This window comes from Corvus cornix, chromosome 8, assembly GCF_000738735.6.
Source record: "Corvus cornix cornix isolate S_Up_H32 chromosome 8, ASM73873v5, whole genome shotgun sequence".
Lineage (NCBI taxonomy): Eukaryota > Metazoa > Chordata > Aves > Passeriformes > Corvidae > Corvus > Corvus cornix.
In genome coordinates, this window is record NC_046338.1 from 26,809,999 (window position 1) to 26,824,459 (window position 14,461).

General features: G+C 46.2%; 1 protein-coding gene across 1 annotated transcript in view; it reads left to right on the forward strand.

Annotated features, from left to right (window-relative positions):
- The window catches only part of LAMC1 (laminin subunit gamma 1), a 65,751-nt gene that overhangs the window by 42,156 nt on the left and 9,134 nt on the right, over nucleotides 1–14,461 (forward strand). Inside the window, exons 3-18 of the mRNA XM_010406413.3 lie at nucleotides 1,412–1,542; nucleotides 2,964–3,130; nucleotides 4,072–4,260; nucleotides 6,233–6,350; nucleotides 6,450–6,548; nucleotides 6,654–6,790; nucleotides 7,635–7,757; nucleotides 7,845–8,034; nucleotides 8,228–8,340; nucleotides 9,631–9,852; nucleotides 9,933–10,121; nucleotides 11,468–11,713; nucleotides 12,004–12,157; nucleotides 12,596–12,738; nucleotides 13,445–13,623; nucleotides 13,778–13,934. Coding sequence (XP_010404715.2) covers nucleotides 1,412–1,542; nucleotides 2,964–3,130; nucleotides 4,072–4,260; nucleotides 6,233–6,350; nucleotides 6,450–6,548; nucleotides 6,654–6,790; nucleotides 7,635–7,757; nucleotides 7,845–8,034; nucleotides 8,228–8,340; nucleotides 9,631–9,852; nucleotides 9,933–10,121; nucleotides 11,468–11,713; nucleotides 12,004–12,157; nucleotides 12,596–12,738; nucleotides 13,445–13,623; nucleotides 13,778–13,934 — 2,557 coding nt within the window. The remainder of the gene's footprint in view (nucleotides 1–1,411; nucleotides 1,543–2,963; nucleotides 3,131–4,071; nucleotides 4,261–6,232; nucleotides 6,351–6,449; nucleotides 6,549–6,653; nucleotides 6,791–7,634; nucleotides 7,758–7,844; nucleotides 8,035–8,227; nucleotides 8,341–9,630; nucleotides 9,853–9,932; nucleotides 10,122–11,467; nucleotides 11,714–12,003; nucleotides 12,158–12,595; nucleotides 12,739–13,444; nucleotides 13,624–13,777; nucleotides 13,935–14,461) is intronic.

The following is a 14,461-nucleotide window of genomic DNA, read 5'->3' on the forward strand; positions in this document are numbered from 1 at the left end:
GTTTTTTTGTTATTGAACATTTTTGAATGTTTTTTTGCATTCACAGGAGTGGTTGGGCAGTGGTCAGGAGCATACTAGGAGTACCAGTTTATCTGATTTACTTGCCAGTTTCTGTGTCCTGCTTGATGACGTCTTCAGTTTATATTGCAACAAGGAGCTAAAGCTGTGGGGTTTGCCTTACTGGTGCTCGTTGTCTTCCTTTCAGAGCTGTAATTGCCATCACCTACCTTTGCTCTTAGAGCAGCAGTAACAGACTGAGATGAGCACCCAGCAGGGTCAGGGCTTGCCTGTCACCAATTCCCAGGCAGGAGAGCAGAATCTGGTGGGGTTGCTTCTGCAAACAAAAGTGAAATGAAAAATAAAGATTAATGGGAAAGGACGAAGAACTTCTGAAGTGGAAAAGAACCAGTTTGGCCACCTTGTTGGTGTAGCCAACCCTTGAGCAGAAAACCGTGTCTTATCATTAAGATGAATAGGGAGATTTCAAGTTAGCAATGTGTATAATTTTCTGATAAACTTATCTATGTAAGGAATAGTGACCTGACCACCACTTTCCTAAAATCTGTACCAACCCCTGGTGTTGCTTTCCAGAACTGAAGTAAATGTGTGTGTTGTGGTTAGCATTTCCATGTGTTTGTCAGTGTTTGTAATTCAGTAAATAAATACTATGTTTCTGGCTGAGCAGTGACACAGGTGCAGCACAGTTGTACATACAGGAATGTTTCTTTGTGTTCTTTTTATGGTGTTTGAAGGAAAATAGCATTGTAAAAGGTATAATAAAACCAAGGAGGTGCCAACATCAGTGGCTGTCAGAAGGTGATACAAAATTTGGCAATAGGCTGCATTTGCTGGCTGCTGCTGAAGGAGGGCACGGCAGTGTGTTGAAGATGCTGTGTAAATACTATGAAAAACTCCTATGTTGCAAGTCAGATCTGTCTGTTTGTCTTCCTCAGCCTCCCCCAGCCTCACTCATTTGTCTGTCTGTGTCTTTTACTCTGGTGCAATATGTCTGCAGACAAATGTACCCTAAAGCTTTTCCCACTGGTGCTGCATAGCTTTGCAGGACAACTACAGCCAGGCAGATACATACAATTAGCAAGCAATTGCCTGCCCTGAACTTTTTGCTGGAGAGGTTACTCAGTGCTTCCCAGTTGAGAGCAGTCAGGATGCAAAGAGGCATTGGAAAGGGTCTCCAGAGAGGAGCAGGGTCAGGAAAACCCATTTGAACCAAGAGGAGGTGGCATAAGGCTTCTGGAGCAGGAATGTGTGAGCTCCTGAGGTGCAGAAGGGAAAACAATGAGGAAGGAACCTGCTGCTGCTGAATGACTTCGTTAATAGAACTGTTAATGACTGGTGCTCTCTCAAGGGGTATCTTTGGTGTTTCATCTGATGGGATTTCTGTCTGCTCTAGGAATGGGTGACAGCTACAGATATTAGAGTGACTCTCAACCGTCTGAACACATTTGGAGATGAAGTTTTCAATGACCCAAAAGTTCTTAAGTCTTACTACTATGCAATTTCTGATTTTGCTGTGGGTGGTAGGTGAGTAGACAATAAAACTCTGTGCTTACTAAAGTTTTTGGTTAGGTATACTAGACTGCTTTAAAGATACTGATTGTATTCACATGATATCATTAGGCTCTGGTCTTTACTGACTGTCCTAAATCAAAAATATGTTAGAATGGATTTTACATAATTTGCAAATATTGTGTATAAGCTTTTGTGGCTATAACTTCAGGGCTGACAGAGATTAATTTTTTTTCCTTGATTAGATGAAATATTAAGTGATTTGGATAAATGGTAAAAAGAGTAACTAAAATGGAAAACAAAAGAAAAAAATTTTCTGCTCTGTGGTTTGTGTGGTTTTTAATGTATTTTAAAATTGTTCTCTGCCTGTATCTGTTCTCTAGAATAACAGTAAGTAGAAAATCTCGGTGTCTCTACTTCACATATATTGAGGAAGCTATCTCCTTTGGAGGTCCGGAACATGGTACAACACGGTTGTGGTTGTCTGTTCCTTTTGCCAAAGTCTATTGTAGAATGTTTAAACCTTAAGTACTTGATGATAAAATGTTTTAATAAACAGAGATGAGACCACTGCAGAGTTTTAGGCTGTTTGCCGATGGCAGTCCTGAGACTGGGATTTGGCCACATGGGGATTTGTATTGCCTGCACCACCAGTCTGGAGGTCCTGGGCTTCTGTATTAGTCACCTTTGTGCTATTTAACTTCCTACTGATACCACAATAGCCCACACCCAGTGAACATACTGTGTTCTAGGCTCTCACAAGAGAGAAGTTCTGGGATATTTACTAACCTAAAGCCAACTAAATCTTTGCTTCTCCTACTCAGCTTAGTCTGAAGACTGCAAAGGAGTTAGTTAACTTTCTTCCCTTTCTAAATGCCTACCTGGAGCGGGCTGCGCCTCTGTTTCATGGAATGGTTTGGTTTGGAAGGGACCTTCAAAGATCATCCAACCCGCGTTGTGGGCAGGGACACCTTCCACTATCCCAGGTTGCTCCAAGCCCCATCCAGTCTGGCCTTGAACACTTCCAGGGATGGGACAGCCACAGCTTCTCTGGGCAACCTGTGCCAGTGTCCCACCACGCTCATTACAGAACATTGATTCGTTATGTCCAATCTAACCCCACCATCTTTCAAATTAAAATTTGAAAAATTTCAAATTTAAAAATTGAAAGATGTTTAAAATTACTGCCACTTGTCCCATCACTACAGGCCCTGATAAAAAGTTTCTCTCCATTTGTAAACCCCTTTTAGATATTAGAAGGCCTCCATAAGATATCCCTGAAGCCTCCTCCAGGCTGAATGGATGATTTTGTTGTGATCATCTACCTTCAATTTCTCTCATCTCACATTTTGAGAGTCCCTGTTTTTTGGGGTTGCTTTGTGAGTGACTTGGAGCCCTGGAATTTTAATACCTTTTCCTTGCTTCTCCTGAACCAGGTGCAAATGCAACGGGCATGCGAGTGAATGTGTGAAGAATGAGCTTGGGAAGCTGGTCTGCAACTGCAAGCACAACACCTTTGGGGTGGACTGTGAAAAGTGCCTTCCTTTCTTCAATGACCGCCCGTGGAGGAGAGCGACCGCAGAGAGCGCCAATGAGTGCCTGCGTATGTGTGGCTGCACCCAGGGACAGCCTGTCCAGAGCAGGGTTGTCCCCTGCCTCTGCTGGCAGCCACAAGTTGGCCCTGCCTCGTTTTAACTTGTCTCAATTGCAGTTAGCCTGCATTAAGCACAGTTCATGGGACTATTGGGCATTCCACTCCTATCCTGTAGGAGCTTTCTGGTAGATCCCTAGGAATGGGTATCTCCTTCCTGGAGAAGGATGGGAGCCACCTGCAGGAAAGAGGTGTCCTGCAAAAATGTACAGGCTTGTACTTTATGGGACCCATGGGGAAAAAAAATCTGTTTACTGTGCTGCAGTGTAATTGCCCTTTCAAAAGCTCCTCATTTAGCATCAGCTGATTTTTGTGTTTGGGTTATTGGTTTTTACAGTTACTTGTTGATTATTTAATCTAATTTCTGGACTGCAAATGCAGCTCTCTGTCACGGAGCACCAGTTTCCTTGATGTTTTGTCCCAGACCACAGCTCCTGGTAGTTTACTTTATGGGGAAGCTTTTTCAGACAGAAAAGCTTTCTTGCTGTCTGACCTCTGTGTGTCTAGATAGGTCCCAGCTGTCTGTGGCTTCCCTCAATGGGCTGGTGAAATTGGGGTGTCCTGTTGTCTAGGGATTTGCAATCCAGGGGAGAAGCTCTCATTACAGCATGTAGTAGCCTCATGTTATGTTCTCATGCTTGTTTGAATGACATAGATCGGTGTTGGTGTATGGGAGGACAGCGTTTTGGCTGCAAGTGGCAGTCTGATGTCAAAAGAAGTGGGGTAGAAAATGCTGGTTTTCTTTTGGGCATTGATGAGAATGGTCTTGAGTTTGTTTCAGGTCTTGGGAGTGGTTAAAAGCTCCTACTGCAGCTTCTCTACAGCTGAACTGTGCAGGGTGGGTTTTGTGCTGTGAGGTCAGGCTGGTCACTGATGGTGCCCTGTCTTTGCAGCATGCGACTGCAGCGGGTGGTCCCAGGAGTGCTACTTTGACCCCGAGCTGTACCGCGCCACAGGCCATGGCGGCCACTGCACTGCTTGCGCCGGCAACACAGATGGGCCCCACTGCGAGCGCTGCCGGGACAGCTTCTACCGCCTGGCCAGCGACAAGGCCTGCCTGCCCTGCAGCTGCAACCCAGTCGGTGAGCAGTGCTGCAAACATGGCTGCTTGCAAACATCCATGCACAAAACCCACCTCTTCTTTGGGTCATGCAGCTCATTGCAAACTCTGGGATAAAGAGGGGGGGCTGTTTGGATTTCCCCGCCCTCCCCCCATGTAGTAAATGTTTATTGGGTTGTATTTTGGTTTAAGTTATCCTTGGATCTAAATGGGGTTGGCAGGGGCAGATGCGTCACCTCTGCAGCACTTACCCCTTCAAATGTATTCTGAAATAGATTTTTTTTCCCCACTGTGTATGTGTTACCCTGGATGCTCCCAGTACTAAAGGACTCATTTGAATTGTTAATAATGAAGATGATGTGAGTAGGTATTTCTGGAAGTTGTTCATGCTGAGAAATTGTAGTGAACTTTAGCTGTTGCATCAGTTTCTCCTACCAAGTATCCAAGCACTATAAATAGAAACCAGTGAAACATTAAACACAAAAGGGGGTGGGGTGAGATAAAGTAAACTCAAAATATGTAGTTAAATTCCTTTTTAAAAAACGGGGAGGGGGGTAATTCTGGCAGGAGAATAAATCTTTTGTCGTGAAGGGAACCACTTAACCTGTAAGGAGTGGTCCCATAACTACACCAGCTCACAGCAAGTAAGGGAGAAGGAGTGAAAAGGGTTAACACATAGTAAGATATGACATGAGGTTTCAAAAGAGTAACTGGAATAAGTCATTGCTTGTAGCATGCCCTAAAAGCAGCCAGGGAGAAGTCTGCCAGGGTGCATCTCCTATCTAATTTGGTCAGGGAGTCATTCAATTGTGAAGTTTTTGACCAATAAAGGACCTTCTTCTTCTGACTGCTCTCCTGGGTCCTTGTGTCAGACCTTATTTTAAGAGGGGTGAGGGTTGGTGTCTGCTGAGACAGTCGAGAAGATCCAGGGAGGTGACTTCTCAGGTTTTTAAAATGGCTTTCAAAGGCTTTTATAACTTAGCCATTAACTTGTATGCCATGACACACTGGTGTATTTGAATCTCCTGGATATGTTTGGATTGTTATTTTTTGTCCAAGTACTCTTTTTTCCTAAGTAATCCTAAGTGGGACTGCAAAGGGGATTTGAACTTTGGCTGTATATGGTAAAGGTTTTGTGAGTTCTTCTGTCCCATCCAGCCTAATCATCTTTACTCTTCACTTTGCTATAGTCTTCTGGTGTGGATTGAAGTGGAAACAAGCAACTATTTCTGTATATTAAAATATTTTTCTTCTCTAGTTAACTCTTACAGTGCTGGCAGCTCTGAGGCTGCCAGCCACATGGATGTTTGTGGGAATGCATTTTGTCCACTATGGATTAAAGAAACCTGTTACTGCTTGTAGTGGTTTGGTCCAAAATACTCATTACTGCTTTTTGTGCAAGACCACTTGAACGGAGCAGTACTGAGGAAGGTGTCCTTCCAAAAATGGGGGTTTTGCTCAAGAGTTTACTAGGATTCATAGCGGCACGTGCAGCCTTGCTCCAAGGAGGCAGTTTAGTCTTGAAATGCAACTTAGGAATCAAGGAAGGAAGCTGGAGTGTGAGAAGGAGAGGTCAGGGAAAGGGGAGATGGCAATTAGGGGGAACACAAGGGATTCAGGGAATAAAATCTTGGAAATTACATATTGCAGAGTAAAACAGATATGGAATTGGAGGCATGCAAATGTAGCACTGAGGATATGAAGTAGGAGAAGGCAATTTGAAGTTAAAATATATTTTATATATAAAAAGGTTGGTTGGTAGGAATAAAAGGCTGAATATAGTTTGGGAAGACTAGATAACAAGTCATCTGTCTAGACCTGCCAGGGGAGAAATCCCTGTGAACTAGAGGCAGTCTTTAGATAAGCTGTCACTCATCAGCTTGAGGCTGTGCTTCCTGCTTTCTTCTTCCTATTTCTTGCCTGTGTTGTAAAGTTTGAATAGATGATGGAACCATATGTGTGTGCTGAGGTGCCTGTCCCTGCTGTCCCCACAGGCTCCCTCAGCACTCAGTGCGACAGCTACGGCCAGTGCAGCTGCAAAGCCGGTGTGATGGGGGAAAAGTGTGACCGGTGCCAGCCAGGGTTCCACTCCCTCTCCGAAGCTGGGTGCAGGTAAGGAGGATTGCAGCTCTCTAAAAGGAAAACTAGACTTTCTGTAAAGCTTTCTCTATGTGGCTCTTACTGAACTACCCTCTCTCCTGATTCTCCCAGGTCCTGTTCTTGCAATGCTGCTGGCAGCACAGGGGAATGCAACGTTGAGACAGGGCGGTGTGCGTGCAAGGACAACGTGGAAGGATTCCACTGTGAGAGGTGAGTTTTTCTTCCCGTGGCTTTGTTTCAAGAATGAAAGACATTCGAGTGAGGATCTGGGGTTAAGCATCAGGGAAATTAATTCTCTTTCCTTCACATCTTCAGATGCAAACCTGGATTTTTCCATCTGGATTCTTCTAATCCAAGAGGCTGTACCCCCTGCTTCTGTTTTGGACACTCTTCAGTCTGCACCAGTGCTGTGGGCTACAGTATCCATAGCATCACCTCCAACTTCGAGTTTGGTAAAATTGAGCTTTCTTTTGTATCTCAGGTTGGGCTGTAGACTCAAGTCAGAAGTGATTCAAAAAAACCCAATTCCTTCCTTTCTGTGCAAGACCACAAACCTTGGGCAGGCAGGTCTAGGATCCCTCTTTTGGAAATGCTGAAGCTACGTGGAGCTTCCATGTCTGCAGCTTGTTTGTTCAGATTGGGGGGGAAGGAATTCACAGCTCTGGCCTCGGGCACGCAGTTATTGTACACCGTGCAGGTGCAAGTGGGAATTGCAAATAGAAACCTTTTCTAGCCTGAGAGGTGTGCTGACAAAGCAGAATTTCCTCAGTTCTAGAACCAAATCAGGACCTTCTGATTGAGAGGATCAAAATCACTTTAGATTTGGGGTTTACATGGCTCTGAATAAAACACAGTTGTGTTTCCAGTGAGTCTGTAAGCCCAGGAAAAACCTGTTTTATTCATGCAGTCAGTTTCCCATGTATGCATGTTTTCATGCTGCGTACTCTGAAAAGAACATCTTGTAAATTAAAATTCCGCTGGAGAACAGTTCGTACAAAGGCTGCAACTCTTAAGTCATAGGGGACTGCAGGTTTTCCTGTCTCTGCTTAAGCTCTTTAGAAAAGAAGGTTTTGGACAAGTAGTCGTCATAGAGTTCAAAGTTCAATCAGCACTTGAGTTAGGGGCTTAAATTGGAAAGATGGTGTTTACTAGCTGAATTCTCTGCACAGCTGCTTTCTGCAGCCTGTCAGTGCCCGTGCACATTAGATTAACTAAGACATGAACAGTGTGACATGAGAAGTGTGTGCAAATCTCCATATTCCAAGGGTGTTGATTCTTGCCTGTCTAATTCTTCAGGAGAGGACGAGTGGCGTGCTGAGCAGCGTGATGGCTCAGAAATCATGCTCCAGTGGAGTGCCGAGACCCAGGATATCTCTGTTATCTCGGACACCTACTTCCCCATGTACTTTGTTGCACCACGTAGGTCATTCTAAAATCACGGCTTTCTGTGCTGTTTGTGCCCTTTGTGTTCTGTCCTCTAACTGTAAGGATTTCTTCCCCTTTCAGGCAAGTTCTTGGGCAACCAGGTTTTGAGTTACGGGCAAAACCTGACCTTCTCCTTCCACGTGGACAGGCGGGATACGCGCCTCTCTGCAGAGGACCTGGTGCTGGAAGGGGCTGGGCTGAGAGTGTCGGTGCCACTCATTGCCCAGGGCAACTCCTACCCCAGTGAGAATATGCAGGCCTACACCTTCAGGTATGGTGGGAGCAGCTGGCACCTGGCCTGGGCTGCCTTTGGCCTCTGAGCTCTTGTGAAAACAGAGATCATTAAGTTTAAGCTGATGTGGATGATGTTGCAATAGCACGGTGCTGTTGTGAAGGGAACTTTGAGAGGTTGCAGCTGTTAGCAGCTGAAAGCTGTGCTAATGATGCATGGCTCTTCTCCCCAGGCTCCATGAGGCTGCAGATTACCCGTGGAGGCCTGCTCTTACAGCATTTGAGTTCCAAAAGCTTCTCCACAACTTGACTTCCATCAAGATCCGTGGGACATACAGTGAGAGAAGTAAGTCACTGAGCAGAACGTCGCAGAAGAGGGGGCAAAGTCATTTGTCTAGTGCTTGGGTTGCTTCATTGTAGGGCCCAGCCATAAATAGCTGTGGCAGCTTATTTGGCAAAGCTTGTGCCAATGGCTTTTCATCTGGCCTTCCTGTGTAGCATCTTCTCCCAGGCCTCCTGAAGAGGATATGGGAAAGAAAAATGTTGTCTTTGAATGTCTGGAAGTTGAACGCTTATCGGCTGCTGATTCCTTGCTCTAAACATGGGAATTTTGCTTTGTTGTATAGCCACTGTCCTCCAATTGGTAAAAATGCATAGTGCAGAGTCCTGAAGGACACAGTAGGATGTAGGAAGTTTACAACACTTGGCTTTAAGTTTCACTACATTAGGAATGGTTACATCCCTCCTCTTTCTGTGTCTTGCCTTGACATGCAAATGGGAAGGACAAGGTCCCTAAAGTTCTGCCTGTGCAGAACCTGAGTGAAAGTTCCTCATAATGAAGATTTATAAAAATGGGCATGAATTAGAATATGTCCTTAGGTATTTCTGTGATGAAGAATTTTTGCAGAAAGATGCAAAGGATGGATTTGCATTTGGGAAAGGTGGGAAAACTGCAAGTGTTTTTAGAGGGGTGGCCCATAATGAGGAATGTGGGGTTGTGAAAATAAAGGGAAGAAAGGTGTGGAGCAAACCATCCCTGAGTGCTGTAACCACTGCTAGTGTGTGGGAGCTGGGGCTCTGCTCAGTGCACTGGAGCTGCTGCAGTGGTACAAACACATAAGTTAAAAGCCAGTTATGTTGTGTCTGGGCTCTGTTTCACTCCAGGGAAGGGGCTGGGACTACAGGAGGGAAGTGCTGAAATGACAGAGGAAGGAATGGCTTTGGAGGAATAGTTGAAGAGTTTGTCCTGAGGTGTGGTTTGCAGATGGTGTATTAAAATTGCTGGAGACATGGTCTGTTCTGTCTTGAAAGCCAGGAATTGGTTTTGGTATTTGATTTGAAAATGGAAACATGTAAAATAGAACTTAATTTTAATTGACTGTACGTGCTCACCTGCTGTTCTCAGATTCTCCTCTGTATTGTCATTCTCATCTTTCCTGCCCTGCTTGTTCCCTTGGTGAGCTCTAGTGCATCTTTTCTCATCTCTCTAAACCTTCCTGGAGGGTTTTGCATCTTGATTCACCTTACCAGCTGCAAGCACCCACCTGTCTGTCCCTTGTACCGGTCACCTGTGTTTGGGGAGGCAGTGATGATAGCCTTTGTGGTTACAAAGGGTTTGCCTCTTGGTGCTTTCTAGGTGCTGGTCACCTGGATGATGTCACTATCACAAGTGCTCGTCCTGGACCCGGTGTGCCAGTGGCCTGGGTGGAGAGCTGCTCATGTCCAGTGGGATATGAGGGACAGTTCTGTGAGCGCTGCACCTCTGGGTACTGGCGAGAGACCCCAAGCCTCGGACCCTACAGCCCCTGCGTGCCTTGCACATGCAATGGGCACAGCGAGACATGTGATCCCGAGACGGGTAAGAGTGAGCAACAGGAGGGTGGTTCTTCCTTTCTGGGTTGGACAATGAAGCAAAACTCATATCCCTCTCTATTCCAGGCATGTGCAATTGCAGGGATAACACGGCAGGGACTCACTGTGAGAAGTGCAGCGATGGGTATTACGGTGATGCCACGGCTGGCACAGCCTCGGACTGCCAGCCCTGCCCATGCCCAGGCATCTCGAGCTGTGCCATTGTGCCCCGCACCAAGGAGGTTGTGTGCACCAGCTGCCAGGCTGGCACTACAGGTGTGTTCCTACAGAAAACATCTTTTTCTACATGCACATGGTTGTGGAAATGTGTCTCCTGCTAGTTCTTGTTCTCTGATCCACAATGAATAGGTCTGAAAGCTGCTGTGTCTTCTGGTTCAAATCCTTCTCCCTTCCTCAGCCCTGTTTTCTCTCCTGTGTGAGGCTTGGGGCTTCACATGTATTTCATGCCTGTTTCTTGAGAGCAAAAGGCTTGATCTGCAAATTCTGACCATTTCTGTGCTGTATGGGAGAGCCATGCTGCCTTCTAATAGAGCTCTGATGATGGCATGGTGTTGGGCAGAAAGTAGATTTGAAAGAGCCAGGAAGGCAGGTCAGACTGAAATAAAATTAAAAGGTGCAGTTTGCCAGCAAGTGAGGCACTAACAGGATGCTTCCTAGGAAGAGCAGGAAGGCTGCAGTGACTCACAAACACTGCCCAAAAAAAATACAAGATCATACTAGTGCTCAGCAATGTTAAGGAGAAATATGTGAACAGATACAGATCTTTATATCTTAGCAATAAGTGGTGAAGTCCAAGTATGTAGCTGAGTTGTTAAGCAGAAGCTTTTGTTCTGTTTGCAAACAGCAAGGAAGCCATAGGATGGTTGGCCGCCTTCATGCTTCTCTGCTGGTTTTATGCTTTGCATGGCAGAATCCAAAGTACAGAACACCTGTAAATTCTTGTGCTTATGAAAGCCTCTGACCAAGCACAGAAGCAGCTTGTGGGGATTCCTGTGGGTGCCACTGTGTTGGGAACCAAAGCAGAGTCCAGGGCCCAGGTTCCCTTCAGCTCAGGTGTCTGTAGCAGCTGAGCTTTCTTGTAGCTATGTGATTGCAGAAGAGTTCCTCCTTTCTCCCACCACCTTTTTGGGATGTGAGGAAAAAGGAGGTTTTTATGTGGAAGAACTGCCTAAGAAATGGAGCTCATAACTGGCTGGGGAGGTCAGATCTGCAATAAGTATAGGAAGCTGCTGAATCAGATTCTTCAGTGGCTGCCTGTGGAGGTTTGGCAGGTCTCATTGGCAGTGGAGCTTCCTGGAGCAGTGATGCCCCACAGAGCTCTACCTATTTGGATTCTTAAATTAACAACAAATTGCAGCAAATAGGCTTGGTTTAAAGGGATAGGAGAGGAAGGAAGAGTGGAAATAACTCATAATGCAAAGTTCCAGTGAATAAACAGCTTGAATATAGAGATGAGGAGGGATTTGTGTCTGGCCCCAACAGAAGGATGAAAGGGAAGGAGCTGAAGGGTTTACTTTTCAGAAGGGACTGCAAAGGGGATCCATGTGAGATGGCAGCAAAGGGCTTTTTGCTGCAGCACTCATGTCTGTGTTGTGTCCCAGGAAAGAGGTGTGAGCTGTGTGATGATGCCTATTTCGGAGACCCACTGGGCAAAAATGGTGCTGTGAGGCCCTGCCGCCTGTGCCAGTGCAACGACAACATCGACCCCAACGCCGTGGGCAACTGCGACCGCCAGACTGGCGAGTGCCTCAAGTGCATCTACAACACCGCTGGCTTCTACTGTGACCGCTGCAAGGATGGCTTCTTTGGGAACCCCTTGGCCCCCGACCCTGCCGACAAGTGCAGAGGTGAGACTTGCTTCTTCTTGCATTTAAAAATGGTTTTGTCCCCAAGAGCTTCTGTCAGGCTGTTGCTTGTGCCCGTCAGCAGCAATGTGTGGCTTTAGCCTGGTTTGGTGGTTCTAGTTTGCTAAAATCCTTGTGTTTGTGGGCGCTTAGTGCCATCAAAGCAAAAGCATTGTGTGATGCAGGGGCTGGGTGGCCATGTGGTTTGGATCTAGGCCCATTAGGGTAAATACCAACACCACAAGGGATTTCTAACTTTGTGCATGTCTCTCCATACCTTTTTATTTTTGCAGCTTGTCACTGCAATCCTTACGGCACCGTGAATCAGCAGACGATCTGCAATCAAGTGACTGGGCAGTGTGAGTGCTTGTCTCACGTCAGTGGGAGGGACTGCAGTGCTTGTGAGCCTGGATTCTTCAACCTCCAGAGTGGACGTGGCTGTGAGAGGTGAGGCTTGCCTTGGCTTGGGGCAGAGAGACCCTGGTTTTGGAGGCTCTGTGCTTACACTGTGCAGGAGTGTGATGTTTGTCACAAGTGACAGGTATGCCTCAGTGCTGCTGTGGGTGGGGAAGAGCAGTAGTCAGGGAGCAGCTACTAAGGCTGTACAAAAAGCCTGACTTATAAATAGCTTTATAAAGAGCTCTAAATCAGGGTTTTAAATAGAAAACTGCTGCATGACTTTGTAACTGTAGCAGGGGAGTGTGGGTTCCTTTTTTAGTGCAGGCAGCAAGTGACCTTGCATGGTTCAAAAGCTCAGTGCCTTGCCTGCTGCATCTGCACAGCAAGAAAAGCGACTTTGGGAAATGTTGAGCTGCGCTCTTCAGAGAGGGACTCGCCCGATGTGTCCCTTCTGTGTCACATCTGATGTGTGTGTGCTTCCCCCAGGTGCAACTGCCACGCGCTGGGCTCCACCAACGGGCAGTGTGACATCCGAACAGGGCAGTGCGAGTGCCAGCCAGGCGTCACCGGTCAGCACTGTGACAGATGTGAGGGCAACCACTTTGGCTTTGGCTCCGAAGGCTGTAAACGTAAGTCTTGAGGGGTGAGAGCAAGGCAGATGGGAAGAATGTTGCACACCCAGCCTTGCCTTTGCTTTCCTTCTCCCTCTGGGAAGGTATTTTGTCATCTTGCTCCTCATCACAGCAGAAGTTGGCACTTTATGTCCACACTGTGTGTGATGAAATTTGATTTCTGTACTATAGCTTATCCCCTTCTTCTTTTGTTACCTTTTTCTTGTCTGACTTACTAGATATCCAACCTAATAGATACCTACTTCTCCTTGGTGTAAATACATTCTCCGCATCTTGGCCTCCAACAACCCTGTTTCTTAATGTGTTCCTGTACAGCTACTCTGTAGATGGCCTCAGTATACAGATTCTTTCTTGAGGAGCAGCTGATCTTGTAAACATGATTGCAAAGAAGGATGATCCAAACTTTGCTCGTTGATATCCCTGCCTGTAAAGAGCAGGAGAACTAACTGCAGTTGGTTACAATGAAATGGGGTAGAATGATGCTTTTTTGTAGGAGAGGTAATAGCAACACTGAGTGCACGCAGTGAATGTTGGATCCTGCTTGTGAGTAGAAGCACTGCAATCAGAAGTGAGGTCCAGCTGTGGGTTTGTGCCCCACAGCTCTTGCACATGTTTTAGGGTATTAAGGATATCCTCTTATCCTGTGAGTTTTAGGGTATTTCTGCCTCTTCTGCAGTCTGATTGAGGTTTAACTTCCCTGCAGCCTGTGACTGTGATCCTGAGGGCTCACGGTCCCTGCAGTGCCAGGAGAACGGCCACTGTGAGTGCAAGGAAGGCTTTGTGGGGAGCCGCTGCGACCAGTGTGAGGAGAACTATTTCTACAACCGCTCATGGCCGGGCTGTCAGGAGTGTCCAGCCTGTTACAGATTAGTGAAAGATAAGGTAAGGCCACAAACACTGCTGTTGGCAGCACTGGAGACGGTGGCATGTGTCCACTTGTGCAGCATTCTGGCCCGTGGCTGTTGGTGGTTGCTGAAAGCAGAGAGGCTCAAGGTGCTTTGCTGTGTCATAGCTGTGCTCTGTCCCTCTCCTGTAGGTGGTAGAGCAACGTCAAAGGCTGTGGGAGCTGGAAAATCTTATAGCAAATCTGGGTACCAGAGAAGAAACTGTAACTGATGAAGCCTTTGAAGAGAGATTGAAGCAGGCAGAAAGAGAAGTTATGGAGTTGCTCCATGAAGCACAAAAGAGCAAAGGTGAGTTGACCTGATCAGATATGGACTAACTAAATGAGTTCTTTGCCTGATGTTCCTGTTCCCTTTGGAGACAGCGTGTTTTATTTCAAGCCAGTGCTGTGCTCCAGGATTGACACCTATTTCAGGCAGCACTGAATACTATTATCAAAACAACAGTGCCTGTGCTTTTACCCATGCTGTTCTACCAGTGGTCTCTGTTGTACATGGAAGTGAAGATCTGCCTCTAGCTGTGTATGGATGCAAGTGTTTTACATTACCCTCTTCTCTGGATGGAAAGGAGGGTTTTATTTGTTGAACAAGCAGAAAACTTTCAGGTATACTTATTATGCTTTAAATTTGCTCAGACATCTTGGGATCAAATTGTTCTTGTTGGGATATCATCAGCAATCAGAATGAAGGCTTCAAAATCCTGATGGCAAACATAATTATCCCACCATAAAGTGTAGAATGTTCTGAAGAGTGCCGTTTTTCCTGTTAAACTCTGCTTCAAATTGATTCTTGTATTGTCACCCCTACCACAGGATGTC